The 14,157-nt window shown below is 52.4% G+C and overlaps 1 protein-coding gene across 2 annotated transcripts in view; it reads left to right on the forward strand.

The window, feature by feature from the left end:
- The window catches only part of RFX8 (regulatory factor X8), a 66,922-nt gene that overhangs the window by 41,299 nt on the left and 11,466 nt on the right, over positions 1 to 14,157 (forward strand). For both annotated transcript variants that reach the window (XM_036873403.1, XM_036873404.1), the window contains 7 exons: positions 1,950 to 2,060; positions 2,667 to 2,744; positions 5,502 to 5,615; positions 6,513 to 6,663; positions 8,826 to 8,884; positions 10,270 to 10,426; positions 13,718 to 13,812. In XM_036873403.1, coding sequence (XP_036729298.1) covers positions 1,950 to 2,060; positions 2,667 to 2,744; positions 5,502 to 5,615; positions 6,513 to 6,663; positions 8,826 to 8,884; positions 10,270 to 10,426; positions 13,718 to 13,812 — 765 coding nt within the window. The remainder of the gene's footprint in view (positions 1 to 1,949; positions 2,061 to 2,666; positions 2,745 to 5,501; positions 5,616 to 6,512; positions 6,664 to 8,825; positions 8,885 to 10,269; positions 10,427 to 13,717; positions 13,813 to 14,157) is intronic.

The following is a 14,157-nucleotide window of genomic DNA, read 5'->3' on the forward strand; positions in this document are numbered from 1 at the left end:
GAATTCCAATTAGAGGTAGCCGTGTTTAATGTAGGGATTTCTGCAGAGTTGGACAACACAGCCTGCCCGGAGCTGCGGTCTCAGCTTGAGATGCGTAAGGCTCACTTGGGGAGCTGGTTAAAGCAAGAGATTTCTGGCCTCGTGTGATTCGCGAGGGCCCTAGCGCTATGAACTTCAGGCACCCCAGGAATCCTGATGTAGTTGGTTTCAGGGCCGCCCTTGAGAAAGACGGGCTTGGATACTGGCAGAATCAGCGTCACGAGAGTATTGATGAGCCCGGGAGGTCACGTGTGCTGCAGAGAAAGTGGACGTGGTTGGGATCGTGCAGCGTGAGAGGAGAGGGTAGCCCAGGGTTGGAAAGGAGGATCCCTCAGTTCTTCTCCAGTAGCAGCACTGGTGGCCAGGCCAGTGAAGTCCCTGCGACAGCCCCATTCTTCCTGGTGACCAGCCCGAGCATTGTCCCCCCAACCCACATCCTGGAAGCGGACCCATCAGAGGACTCTGAATGTTGCCAGGGTTAATGGTAGGAATGAGGGTGGAACAGCCCCCAGTGGAAACCAAACAGCACCCCATGGAATGATGCCTCTTGATCTATCACCTTTCTGTGCTACTGCTTTATTTATTTAGACATCTACACCCTTACTTTCTTCCAAAAATATTAACAACGGGAGTTTAACTTGGCATCTTCACAGTATGTAGTGCATAATGTGCATTTTTCTGGGGAGAAGCTCATTTGTTTTCATCACATGCTCAAAGGGGTTCAGGACCACAAAAGAGTTGAGAAGTAACAGATTTTAGGTCCTTAAGAAGACCGTTGAGTGTGACCCTAAACGCCCCTGGACTTCAATGTGATATTGGCTGATAACAAGGAAGCATCAGCTCAGGAGAAAGCTGGCGGCGGCTGTTCTCTGTGGGTGCAGCGCGCAGCTGGGGGCGCTCCCGGCCCTAAGGATAGGGGCTGGCGGTTCAGAAGGCTGGTCTGACCTCCAGTGGCTTGTAGACAAGAGCCTACTGCAAACCCACGTCAACGAGCTACTAAGCAAGATACAAGCGAGTAGCTCGGTAAGGCTCTGAGCGCGTAAGAACGGAGAGAGCTAAGGAGGAACTGCTGACCTTGGAACTGTGCTGCCACATGGCGGGCCATTAGGTTGGAGAAAATGAAGGGGAGCCAGCCCCCCCGCCCCCGAGGTGCAGTCCAGCAGGCTTAGCTACTTAACTTCCAACCCCCAGGGATGCTTTCACCGACTCTATTAAAATGGAAGTTATTCAAAAGGCGGCTGGGAAAATCCTGAAGAAGTAATTTCAAATACAGTTGATGTCCTTCATTCACACCAGGGGCGACCATGCCTCCCCTTGCTCTGGGTGGGGGGGGGGGCGGAGGAGGGGGTGGGGAGGGGAGGCGGGGAGAACATCCAGGATGACAAAAGGCAGGAATATTGAATTCGCTTTCCGCCATGTTGCCTTTTTCCATCCTTGATGGAAAGGTTTTACATTCTGTAATCTGTTCTTCTAAAGGAAAGTCTGTGCCCCTCATTTTCCTTGTCCTTTAGGCCCTGAGTTTTTTTTATATGACTAACCATTTGTATAATCCAGGCACGGTGACCCAGACAGGATATGGTTTTAGTTCAAGGAGGGACAATGAGATAGACAAGAGTTGTAGAATGTATTTATGGCATCAAATTATTCATAGGTAATATTTTTACTGTACGTCACTATTCAGCATTTGTAATACACGGCAGTAAGAGTGCAATATGTTAAATCCTAATTCCTCCCTGATGACTGTAGTGCATAGACTTACAGAGGAAGGTTAGTATTATTTGCGATGAAATATAAGGGCAAATTGCTGGGATCAGTAGTGTGTCCAGAGGTGTGGATAAAAGATTACTCCACAGCAGCAGTGTAATTATCGCCTGGCTTAAAGAAATAATCCATGTGTCAATGGTTTTTAGGGTGCCAGTCGTTCGCCGAATAAGACAGACCCAGTTGGATCGCCTTTGTCTGAATTCAGGAGATGTCCATTCTGGGAGCAGGAACTGGCAAAGAAGTACTCCTACAAAACAGTAAGCCTGCATGCATCGGGGAGATTAACGTTCACGCCTTGGCTGCCTGGGGGCAGTAAATGGCTTCTTAGTTTGCCTGTGATCATAATCGTACCAGTTGGAGTAATGCTTGCCTTCTCCCAGACCAGGGAGAACCAGCATTCCCTCCTGGGCTTGATGGTGGTCAGGAAATTCAGGGCTTCTCTTCGTGTCCTATAGAAAGGCTCCACGTGGGACCACGTTGTCATCTTTTAGAATGAGGGCCTCCCCATGACAGAGCAGGGAACACATATGTGCATTTCCTAGAACCTGGGCTGGGGGGTGTGGAGGGAGAAATTGGGGTTAGGAAAGAAAGTTGTCAAAGATCGGTGGCCTTTAGAGCGGGTGGTGCAGATCCTGGAAATGTATGAGTTATGGCATCAGAAATGGAGCTACATCAATTTCAGGCCAATAAGTTATGCATTACTCCACGTAGCTAAAAAACACGCGGCCCCAGGAAAGAGCCCAGCTGCTGTCATAGCCAAATGGCAACACAAGCAGCATCTTAGGGGCTCAGAAAGGTCTTTGAGGAGCAGTTCATTCTGGAAGTGGGCTGCAAACTGAAATGATTCTCCGTATCCTTCCTAGATGGCCTTTCTTGCTGATGAATACTGCAACTATTGTCAAGACATTTTACAGAACGTGAGGAACCAAGAACTCAAGAGAGTAGGTTTTATCTGCAAAATACCAGCATTAATGACTTGTTCTTAACCTTTCTACTTGAAAAGACCCCTCGAGGGATGTCTAGTGGGAATTCATTGGCTGAAGTGCTTAGAATGAAGCTATTTTATAGTCAGTGAGCTCTTGAAGGTGCTATTTTTATTCAGTTTAATCATCTGGAAGTGTTCCAAGGTGCTCATATGGACCACTTTACGCTTTAAATAAAAATTCAGCTATTTTTAGATCCTAATTCCAGCTGATTTGGAATCCAGTATTGGTAATGTTATTTACCCTGGAATTCTCCGTGATGCTTCAGAGCCGTTATTGATACACGGCTAACTGAACAAGAAGCAGTTCGAAGCAGGGTGCTCTGACGTGGGTATCATGATGATTGTATTTTATTCTAGAATTGACCGTGGAAGACACGAGTAAATCTCTTAACCATTCTGAATTCTGCCTTTTGCTGTATAAAATGAAAATCCAGGGAAGCAGGTGCACATTTAAATGAAAAGTTTTCTGAGGCCTCCGTGTTCTAAGCACTTCACCTTTGGGAGATAATTTTTTTTTTTTTTAAACATCTTTATTGAAGTATAATTGCCTTACAATGGTGTGTTAGCTTCTGCTTTATAACAAAGTGAATCAGTTATACACATACAATATGTTCCCATATCTCTTCCCTCTTGCTGGGAGATAATATTCACTCAGCATGAACGCATTTTGTACTTTGTGTAAAGCACTGGCGTGAGGGAGGGACCACGCGGTCTTCAGAGTGGCCCCTGGCCTATTAATGCCGTGTTGTAAACATCCATGCGTGTCGGATAGCTAATCCATTCCTTCTTGGAACTTCCCTGGTGGTCCAGTGGTTAAGACTCCACCCTTCCAATGCAAGGGACGTGGGTTTGATCCCTGGTCAGGGAACTAAGATCCCACATGCTGTGTGGCATGGCCAAAAAAATTAAAAAAAAAAAAATCCATTCCTTCTTGCCTTCAGTGCTTCATCAAGTACTAACTGAATTCTTACCCTGTGACCAGCACCGTTTCTGGAACTAGGAAGGTATTCCCCAGGAGGCTGGAGAAGCGTATAGTCTGGTACTGAAAGGAACGATGTAAGCCAATGAACATGATACCGTATGGAAAGTTCTAGAACACAGTGTGATGGACGGTTCTGGGTGCCCAAGGGAAGAGGAACAGAGACAGCTGGAGCGGGCTCCCCCGGGGGAGGCCACGTTGCCGGCAACTCTCTTAGAAAAGCAGAAGTTCAACAGACTCGAAACGGGGTAGAAAAGGGATTCCAGGCGGAATCAGTGGTGCCAGGCAAAGGCAGCAGGATGGTCACCGGCATCACAGGACAAGAAGGTCGCTGTGGCCGGATTTATCTCTAAAGGAGAGAAGCCAGAGGGGAGGTGGGAATCGGCCGCTGCTAGGAAGGACCTCTGGAAGACCCTGACTCACTGAGGAGACGGGTTGGCAGTGACATCCAAGGGCCATATTGGAGCAGAGGGTGCGAAGGAGGTTTTGTCGCAGTCAAGGTGAGAAGGAAGGAGGGTTGGATCGGGAGATCCAGTGGCAGTGACATCAGAGAGAAAGAGGGACAAATCAGAAATACTTCTGAAGCAGGCGCATCGGGATTAGATGATTTGGGACCTGGGTGCTGGGGGGGTGGGCTGAGGTGGTGCTGTCTCATCCAGACCCGCGGGCCCCAAAAGCCTCCAGCCTGGGAGTCGAAGGATTAATATGTCCTGCTCATCCCACACTTGTCTTTTTCGTTAAATATCTACGAGTCTCTTGGGAGACGTCTTCTCTAGAAGAGAGTTTAAAATCAGGTAACTCCAGGGTCAGGCCTCACTCCCTTGACAGCCTGCACAGAGGGAACAGTTTCTTGCCTGGGGTCACTGGAGGGCCCTGGGGTCAGTATTGTGATGTCTCAGAATATCTGAGCTGCAGGAATCCCCAAAGGCAAGAGTCCTCATGAGCTGACAACTCAGGTTGGCCACCTGGTCCAAAGATGGGATCTGAAAAGTCAACATGGGGGAAAACAAAACAGAAGTTGTCCACAGGAGTCTTTAAAGAAGGCTCCTTTGTGCAATAGAATCGCACCAGTTCCCTTTAGTCTACACCGTCCTTAGGTGAATTCTGACATGATGTCAAGGAGGAAGTGTCTTTTTTTTTTTTTTTAATATTTATTTATTTATTTATTTATTTTGGCTGCACTGCGTCTTAGTTGTGGCATGCGAGCTGTTAGTTGCGGCACGCATGCAGGATCTAGCTCCCCGACCAGGGATCAAACCCGGGCCCCGTGCGTTGGGAGGGTGGAGTCTTACCCACTGGACCACCAGGGAAGTCCCGAGGTGTCTTTGATTCCATACTGTTACACCTCTTCCTGAGCCGAAAAATAATTGAGGGGGTCAATCAGTCAATGAAAGTTTATTCTAAACTCTGGTTTGTACCCCTGGGGCCTGATCCTCATCCTATTGTAATCAGTAGGAGCCCCCTTGTGGTCAGAAACAGCCTTCCTTCCAGAAAACTGCCTCAGGAAAAAGGTGGTCCACGTTCTCCCACCCAACTGACAGGTGGTCTCTGATGGGTGTAAAATCGCTTCTGAGATACAGCTTGGAAAAGCCAATAGGCAGAGCTTTATGTGGGTTGGGATGAAATTCATTCTGTTACCATTTGGGGCTGATGAAGAGCGGGGGCGGGTGGGCTGGAGTGGCCTCACCAGGCACAAAACGAGCGTTCAGAGATACGTGCCGTTCTTTACATCAGGTGGAGGACTCACTCACGTCCTTCTGGAAATCTCTGCAGCAGGACACAGTCATGCTCATGTCGTTGCCTGACGTGTGCCAGCTCCTTAAATGCTACGACAGACAGCTGTACAAGGTAGGAGGAAGTTCCTTCGAGGTGCTGGTTTGTATCCTTCCCAGAAATTGGTACCAGATGCTGGGGTTAGACCCGCAGCCCTCACTCTCGGCGGTGTCCGTGGGGTTGGAGAAAATGGAGAAGGTCTCCTCCTAAGACCTTCTGAGGAGTCAGTCGTGGGGCCCCTGGACCCTGAGCCTTGGATCTTTCCCTAAGACTCAGCTTTTCTTTCTGAATTCACTGAGAACCTGAGTTACCTCATGTAGAGAAAAAGCCAGTACACATGGTGACCTGTGGCTCTGGTGACCCGTGAACCCTGAACTGAGTCAGGGTTCTTCCTCTGATATTTCAGCAAAAGAGAGCTTTTTAAAAGGAGTAATTGGAGTAGTTGCTTTGCATTATATATAACTGCCAGGGCTTGTGGGTTTGTTTTTTTAAGCTCTGGAGTGATTATTATAGTTTGGGGGTCAATTATATATAATTTCTACAGTGAAAATGTGTTCCCCTTGAGCTAGTCATGAACTTCTACCTTTTATTATTTTCTTAGGAAAAAAAAAAATCCAGGGCTTCTAAATTTTTACCACAAAGGTTGAAAACTGGAGGCTGGGTCCAGCCCTTACATATTTTGGGCTGACCTCCCCTCCTCGCCCCCCACCCCGTACTGGCCAGCATTTGTGTTGTTTAAATTTTTGAATCAGTTATCAATACTTGGAAATCTTGGAAAGAATTCCGATTCCGGCTTCTCCAGCCTGATGTCCTGCCCAGTGGGCAGTGGCCAGGGCTGCGAGGTGGCCGAGCCCTCAGCAGGTAGAGACCCGGCCTCTCTCTCTGTCTGTGGCTCACGTGACCTGCGGCCACTCGTAACCAGAGGCTGTCCACACCGGCCGGCAGGCACATGTCTTGACACTTCCGTTGTAGGGAATTGAGGACGTTCTCCTTCATGACTTTTTGGAAGATGTTTCTATTCAGCATCTGGAATCTGTCCAGTCGTTTAGTAAGAAGTTTAAGCTGTGGCTCCTCACTGCTTTGGAAGGTTTTCCGGCCCTCTTACAGCTCTCCAAGCGCAGAGGTAAGTTTCGACGGACAACATAAATGCTGTGAGAGTAGATGAACTTTCCACGTGGGGCAGGCCTCCTCCCCTCTTGTGTTAACTCTGTCCTCAGGCACTAAACTGCAGTCCACAAGGCCTGGCCGCTTCGGCTCTCCCGGCTTTTCCTGTAGTGCCCACAGGGGATGCCTGTGCAGATACACCCACACCCTCTTACCGTTTCCGCCTCGTGAATCGCGGCAGGGCCAAGGGAACGGGGAGGTAGGAAAGGGCAAGGGGGAGGCGGGCCGTGCCTCCGCTCTCTTGAGCCAGCAGCGCTCAGCTCACTGCCCACCCAAGCGGCGCCGGCGAGGGTTCCGACCCCAGCATCCTCCCGCCTCTCTGTGCTCTGGGTGGGCCCCCGCGAGGCTCAGAGATTATCTCGCCCTCCTTAGAAATTCCCACCCGTAGCCTGACTTGCTCAACTCCAGGCCGCCAGGCATTCACACCCATGTGGCTCCAGTCACCCTGGTGACTTTCCCCTCCATCCGGCTGCCAGGGCGCAGTGTCTCAACACTACCCGCTGTCGCAGAAGGCTGTTCGTCCGCTCGAGCCTGAGACGGCTTCCTCTTGGGAGCCCGAGCTGTTCCGCTGGCTGTCCCCGGCCTCCCTGCATCTGACCCCTTGGTATCCCTCCAGCTCCGTGGCCCTTGTGAACGCCAGCACACACCCACTGTGTGGGTCGCGTGTTTTACGGTCCTGGAAATTCCCGGTTTTCTCCCTCCTGCCTTTGTGAGGTTCTCCATCACTGCCTCTAGCTCTCCCCGCCCGCCAAGCCCTCACCACTTCCTTCCCTTCCCCTCTGCAGGTCTGCCACCCTTGCGCCCTGTGTGCTCTCTCCCCCGAGGGCCCGCAGAACAGGCCACGTCTAACCTTCACCCACCCCTGGCATCCCCAGCACCCCGGGCTGTGTTGATCCCTGTCTGACCCACTTGGAAAAGTTCACATGCCCAGGCTGGGCCCTCGGGCCCGTGTGATTGCCAGCCGAGAAGGCAGCAGGAAGGGTCCTGCAGGGAGAAAGTGAGGTCTGGAACTTGCTGGGAAAGGGGGCGCATGAAAGGGGTCCAGTTTTCCCGTGGCCCCTTCACCACCTGCGCTAATCCCAGCCCTTTGGCTCTCCAAACCCCCTCTAGGATCTTCAGTAGCTTCCTGGTTGATGGGCCTGCCTGCAGCCTTGCCCCGCCTCGGTCACGCGCCCTTCCCCTCCCAGCAGGTGCTCTATAACAGCGGTTCGATCAATTCACAACTGTCCACGGCCCCCATTGCCCGGATGGTCCTCTCTCCTTCCCTGCTTGGCCTCTGGCCCGACCCTGTCCCCCTGCCCCCTGACCCACTGGCGTTCCCCAGCACCGCAGACTGGTCGTCCCCAAGGGGCCCTTATTCCTACTGCTGTCTGTGCCTAGTCGCCCCCGCCCCCCGCCATTGCTCCCCGCCAGCTCCTACCTACGCGTTGAGGCCCAGGCAGAATGTCCCCTTCCAGATGAAGCCGTCCCTGATACCTTCTTCCGCTAGGACCGCTCACTTCCTTCTCCCTGTGTCTCACGTTGCCGGGAGCACTTACTCTGCCGTTGGGACGCTGTTTGTGCCCCCGGTAACCTACCCTTCGTGGGGAGCCCCTGGGGGTGGAGGTCATTCCCCTTCATCCAGCCGTGCAGCCAGCACCCAGCAGACGCTGCACGAATGTCCCCGGGAAGTGAATATGTGAATAAATGAATAAATGAGTACATCCAGGAGAGCGCCTCCTCTCTCATGTTTTCTCATTTCTGATCGTTTCCCGAGGAGAGCACGTAGAGATGAGAAGTTGGGGGAAGTCAGGGTTCCTGGGAAAAATCCTCAACTTCATGGAGCACACGGCAGACGCTGGAGGACATAATTTTCCTGGCGTTGCGCGAGCTGGGGGTGCGGTTTAGGCAATGCGCCCCTGCCGGGATCTCAGAGCCACTTGGGAAGGGGTGAGCGGGCGGGGGTGGGGGTGAGGGTGCTGGGGGCCTGGCTGGGTGGGGCAGGTGGACGGCTCCGCCCTCCTGGGCAGATGGGCGTGCCACCTGTATGCGCTGCCTGCAGGCGCCTCCTCGTCCCTGCCTTCCTGCGTGCAAACTTGAAGTTACAGTATCAATAATGGCCGTGTGTATTCTTCTTCACAGAAGTTACTGTGTTTGTCAAAAGACTAAGAAGAAAGACATACCTTTCCAACATGGCAAAGGTAGGTTTCAGGCAACCAGACAGGAGGGGACAAAGCAGCTTTCCCAAAGCGAAAAGTGAAGGCTGCCAGTGTCCCTCAGAGCGGGCAGCAGGCCCTGTGCAGGGAGGCCGGCCCACCCACCTGGAGGGCAGAGGACAGCTTGCTGGGCCCCAGGTGCTCAGCTGGAAGCCACCCCCTCCTCCCCTCCGGCCTCCAGGCTCTGCCCGTGGAGGAGAGGACGCAGGGCCAGCAGGTCAAGGTTCTAAAGTTCCAGAGGGAGGCCCCCCAGGGGTGGCGTCCCGGGCAAGCCAACATCAGAGGTGGAAGGGCATCGTAGCAGAGCCTAGGACAGACGGACGGGCAGACAGACCCTGCACCCTGTGCATATGGCCCTGTGGACTCTGTGTGTCGGGGCCACCAGGTCCTCGGCTTCGACCTTCTCACTCCTGGGTGTTAGGGGAGGGGAGAGGGGGGCTGAAGGAGAGGTTCTAGGATCTGTTCTGAAATCCCACGGCGGCAGATGGGGACGGAGCCTGGGACCGGCCCTCTGCCCCAAATCAGCCCCGGCCAGGGGGTCGCCCAGCCAGGCCCGCCCTTTGACCATCTCCTTCCTCCACCAGAAGGGTTGTTTCTCCTTCTGAGCTAGAGGCCCATCAGGTTCTTGGCACTTTCACCTTCCCGACTGGGGGCGATGGCAACGACCTTGCAACCCGACCTCCATCCCTACCCACTGGGGCGGCCAGCTCAGGGTCGAGAGCCTGCCCTGCTGGGAGCTGCACCTTTACACTCACTGTTCCAGGAGAGTTCACTTAATACCCAAGGGCCCCTTTCCTCTCCGTAAAACAGACACGGCTGTAGTGCCTGCCCTTGGGGCTGGTGTGAGGATGACTCACCGCTCGTCCTGCAGACCCCGAACACGTAAGGGATAGGTTTGTCCCATTGGACGGCGGAGACCCAATTCGCTGCCCAAGGCTCCCCAGAGGAAGGACAGGAGAGCTTCTGGGTCCCCACAGCCGTCCTGCAGAGTCCGGCCGCCCTGTTGCTTCTCCAGAACCGCATTTGCCTGGCAGAGCCCAGTCACCACTGTTTCCGTCTCGAGAGAATTCAGGCTCCCTGCTCGGGGTGCAGAGGACAAGGAACCGGGAGGAGGAGCTGCAGGGCCCTGAGACATCTGCCCGGGAGCAGAAGTGTTCTAAATGCTGAGTTTCAGAAAGGCAGTTCTAGAATGTGTGCAATTTGAACATTTTGATTGTCATTTAGGATTCAGTTGTAACGGGCAAAAATACCCAAATCCACTTTTCTTTCTCTTCGACAGCAAGAAAATTTTGGTAATTTGGAGAGGGGGCATTAGGCCCAAGTAAGATGACAAGATTTCATTAAGTGTAGCGTTTGCCGTTTGTCTTTAGACCATGAGAACGGTGCTGGAAAACAGCAGGAGAGCCAGCCTCCTGAAGTCGGATCTGCACGCCATCATCCGTCAGGGCGCTTTGGATATTTCCGAGAAAGCCCTGAGGAGTAACCCGAGCGGCACTGGCGACCTGGAGGAGAACACAGAGATGAAATGTAATCCTCTTTCCTCGGCTGCTTGGTTGCAGTGTTTGGTATATAGTCAGGGCTGATATGGCCATCACTGATTTATAGATTTCCTAGTAGAGTTAGAACGTTCCTCTTAGACGTTATAATTTATCTGCTTGCACACCTCTTCCTGCAGAAGGTGAGGAGTGCCCCGAGAACCCTCTTCCAGGGCCTGCCCTGGGGTCCGTAGTGCCAGGACATATTTGCCGAGTGAGTGTGGTTGCTGATTGACAGTATTTCTTGTCTCCTTTGGAAAACCCTCCTGCATCCCTCTTGTAGATGCACAGATCGCCTCTTCGGGCCTGAGTGGGATTGACTTAGCTCTCTACCTTGCCAGTTTCTGCTCTAACTGTAGTTTCGTTTGTTTGTTTGTTTGTTTCCACACCCTCGCAGCTTGTGGGATTTTTAGTTCCCCGACCAGGGATTGAACCCAGGCCCACGGCAGTGAGAGCGCAGAGCCCTAACCACTGGACCGCCAGGGAATTCCTGCACCAAGTGTTATTTTTAACAATGTGAAGTTTAACGGTGGTGCTTTGACCTTATTTCACTACTTTACAAACAAGTGCTATATAAGCCCATGAATATTCTTGCCCTTTGCTATTTATTGTCCGGGGAAGGGGGAATTTCCCCCTCTACCCGTCTTGAGTCCTCCTGGCTGGACTAATAATCAACCTGACGCAAGACAGGTTCACAGGAGAAAAAGACACAAATTTTAATTCGTGTGCACAGAGGTCTTATAGAAATAGGACCTAAGAAGTAGACAAAGAAACTTAGGTTTTGGGGTGCCCAATTAGTGAAGAAGCTAAACAGAATTGGGGCTTGGGTAGTAAATTAAAGAACTAACATGGTTTGGGACTTCCCTGGCTGTCCAGTGGTTAGGAGTCCGTGCTTTCATGGCCGAGGGCCTGGGTTCAATCCCTGCTCGGGGAACTAAGATCCCACAAGTTTGGTGGCGCAGCCAAAAAAAAAAAAAAGTAACATGGTTTGTTTACACATGGTTTGTTCTCAGCCTGAATTCCCTGTCTCTGGGGATAAGGGTGTCTCTTCACATCCTGGTGCCGGAAGGGCACCTCTCACACCAGAGATTTATTTCCTGTTTTCAGGGAGACCGAGGGGGAGAGTCAGTGTCCTCCTGTGTTGGCCGTTTCTTAAGTAACTTTTCAATCAAATTAACCAATATGCCACTGAGGCACATATTGGAGCCGCCTACTCTGGGCCCCGACACTATCTGACAATTGTAGTTAATCTTAAGGAAGAAAATCTCCATTCTGATGCCAAAATCCGGCCTCTGTACACTGGTGCGAGATTAAATCTCAGAGCTGTGGGTGAAGTAGAAAGAAATAGCTTTATTGCTTTGCCAGGTAAGCGGGCCACAGCGGGCTCATGCCCTCAAGACTGTGTCTCCCAACTTGGAGCGGGTCGTGAGGCGTCTTATAGTGTTTTAGGAGCAGGGCGTGGTCAGCTCGTGGACACTCTTCTGATTGGCTGGTGGTGAGGTCATCGGGCGTCGGCATCATCAACCTTCTGGTTCCAAGCGGTCTGGGGTCTCTCTGCTCGTGGGCAGCAGACAGTTAACTTCTCCCACCTGGAGGAGGTTTCAGTATCTGCAAAACAGCTCAAGGGACATGGCTCAGAATATTCTCTAGAGTCCTTGAGGAGGAACTAAAGGTCCTTGACTGTGTTTAATGGCTGAAGTATTATTATTTTGTCTTGCTTGCCTGTTTTCCTTTCTTTCTGCATTTTCTCACTTCTCTGATTAAATTTCTTCTTCGGCTGAAGTTTTTCTACAGACAACAGGCAGGCGGAGGACACGGGTGGAGGTGTATTCTGGGAAGGCCCCGGAGGGTGCTGCCTCAGTTACAGTTCCACGCGTGGTGGCATCACTGGGAGGGGACAGTCGCCACAGCAGGAGGCTCCCCACTCGGGGGGGCCGGGAGCTGCTTCAGGAGGGGCTGCAGACCAGTTACCACCTCCTCCCCCAGTCTCTAGGCTTTGGTGTGAGGGCTGCCGGGAGGGGTCAGCCATGCATAAAGCTGCCCCCCAGTGCCTGAAGCCCCTCAAGGCGTGGGCTGTGGGCTTCATCACGGCCCACCCAACACGGGGCTGGCACACGGGGGCACCTCAGCATTTCACGACCAGATGGCTACGTGGGTTCAGCGATGCATAAAAGCACCGCAAAGTATCCTGCCCTCTTCCTTTGACCTTGAGGTGGGGCTGACTTGGTAGGATTGTACCAGCTATTAAAATAACGAAATGGGTCCTTACTTGTTGCAGAGTAGCTCCCTCCCCCCACCGCTTGCCTGTCCCAAATCCCAGATCCTCCCCTCCAACCAGACCAGCAGCTGAAAGGTGAACACCTAACCCAGCAGGCTTCAGGGCAGTGGAAGCACCCCCTCCCAGGCCACTGGCTTCCCCAGCAATCCCAGCTGGCCACCCAAACCTTGCTCTCAACCCCAGCCCAAGCCCAGGGAGACCCAGGAGGCATGAGGCCTCTCCCCCAGCTGCCCGTCAGCCTGCTAGGGGCTCCTGGGCTCCTGTTGGCATCCTTGCGTGTCCTTTCCAGAGGACACGTTGCTGGCAGGGAGACAGCATGACCCCTGGCAGACGAATGCCTGAGATGTGCCTGGAAGATCTTCCAGACGGAGCCTGACCAAACCTGCACCAGGGGTATGGCAGCCCACTGGGTTTTCTAAATCTCCTTGGCACACAGGGGCACTCAGACAGGTGGAGGAGGGGCCAAAGGCTGAACTTCCACTCTCAGCGCTGCCTGCATGGGTGTGGGACCCAAGTCCCAACGTCGCACACTTGGGCTGCAGCCCTTGGGCCTGTCCTGACAGGGTCTGTAGCCCTGGGCAACTCACCTAACATCCCTCGGCGGCTTTGATGTCCACCGTCAGTTAAAGGACTTGAACAAACCGCCCCCTTTATAAAAATGGCAGGGATGGGTGAGGTCGCGTCTGTATCCTGCAATGAGCTCACTTGGAGCCGGGTTCTGTGTAATTACAAGGTGTAGTTATGATTTCAAACTATTTCTTCCCATTTCAACAAGTAGCCCAGGGGATTGCTAGAAGGCAAGACCACAGAGCTCTGAACCAGACAACCTGGGGTGACAGATCCAGCCCAAGGCAACCTTTGTGTTCAAAATGAGGGCGAGGCCCCAGGGGATTCCTTTGAACTGCAGCGCGGATGTTATCCCCTAGGTCACCTGGGATACAAATACCTACTGGGGAATTCTGCTCTACTGCTCACAATCATTGGGTTTGTTTTGTCTGTTGATAGGTTTGAGCAGTTTAATTTCTTTGCTGGGGACGTCAGCAGACCTCAGCGTATTCCTGAATTGTCTGTGTTCAAATCTCCAAACATCTGTCTTCCAGGTACAAAACCATGATTTTTTTTTTAAGAGAAGAAGTGGGTGTGGGTCATTCTAGCTACATTATAGCACTGAGTGCCCAGGACCTGGTGCAAAGGAAAAGGTTTTCTCTGGCACTCTGGACAGAAATGTGTCAAGGCCGGGACGGGGGTTCAGGATGGAGAAGTGGTGTCTCAGAGGCTGGCACATCATGCAGCTCTGTGTGTGTGTGTGTTTGCTTGCAAGTGAGCACATGTGTGCATATGTGAGCATGTCTGTGCGTGGGAGCGCATGTGAGTGGGTGTGGGCAGGTAAGTGTTGGTGTGCAGTGGAGTATGTGTGCCCCAAGCAGGAGTGTTTAGGAGGGAGA

Source organism: Balaenoptera musculus, chromosome 13, assembly GCF_009873245.2.
Source record: "Balaenoptera musculus isolate JJ_BM4_2016_0621 chromosome 13, mBalMus1.pri.v3, whole genome shotgun sequence".
NCBI lineage: Eukaryota > Metazoa > Chordata > Mammalia > Artiodactyla > Balaenopteridae > Balaenoptera > Balaenoptera musculus.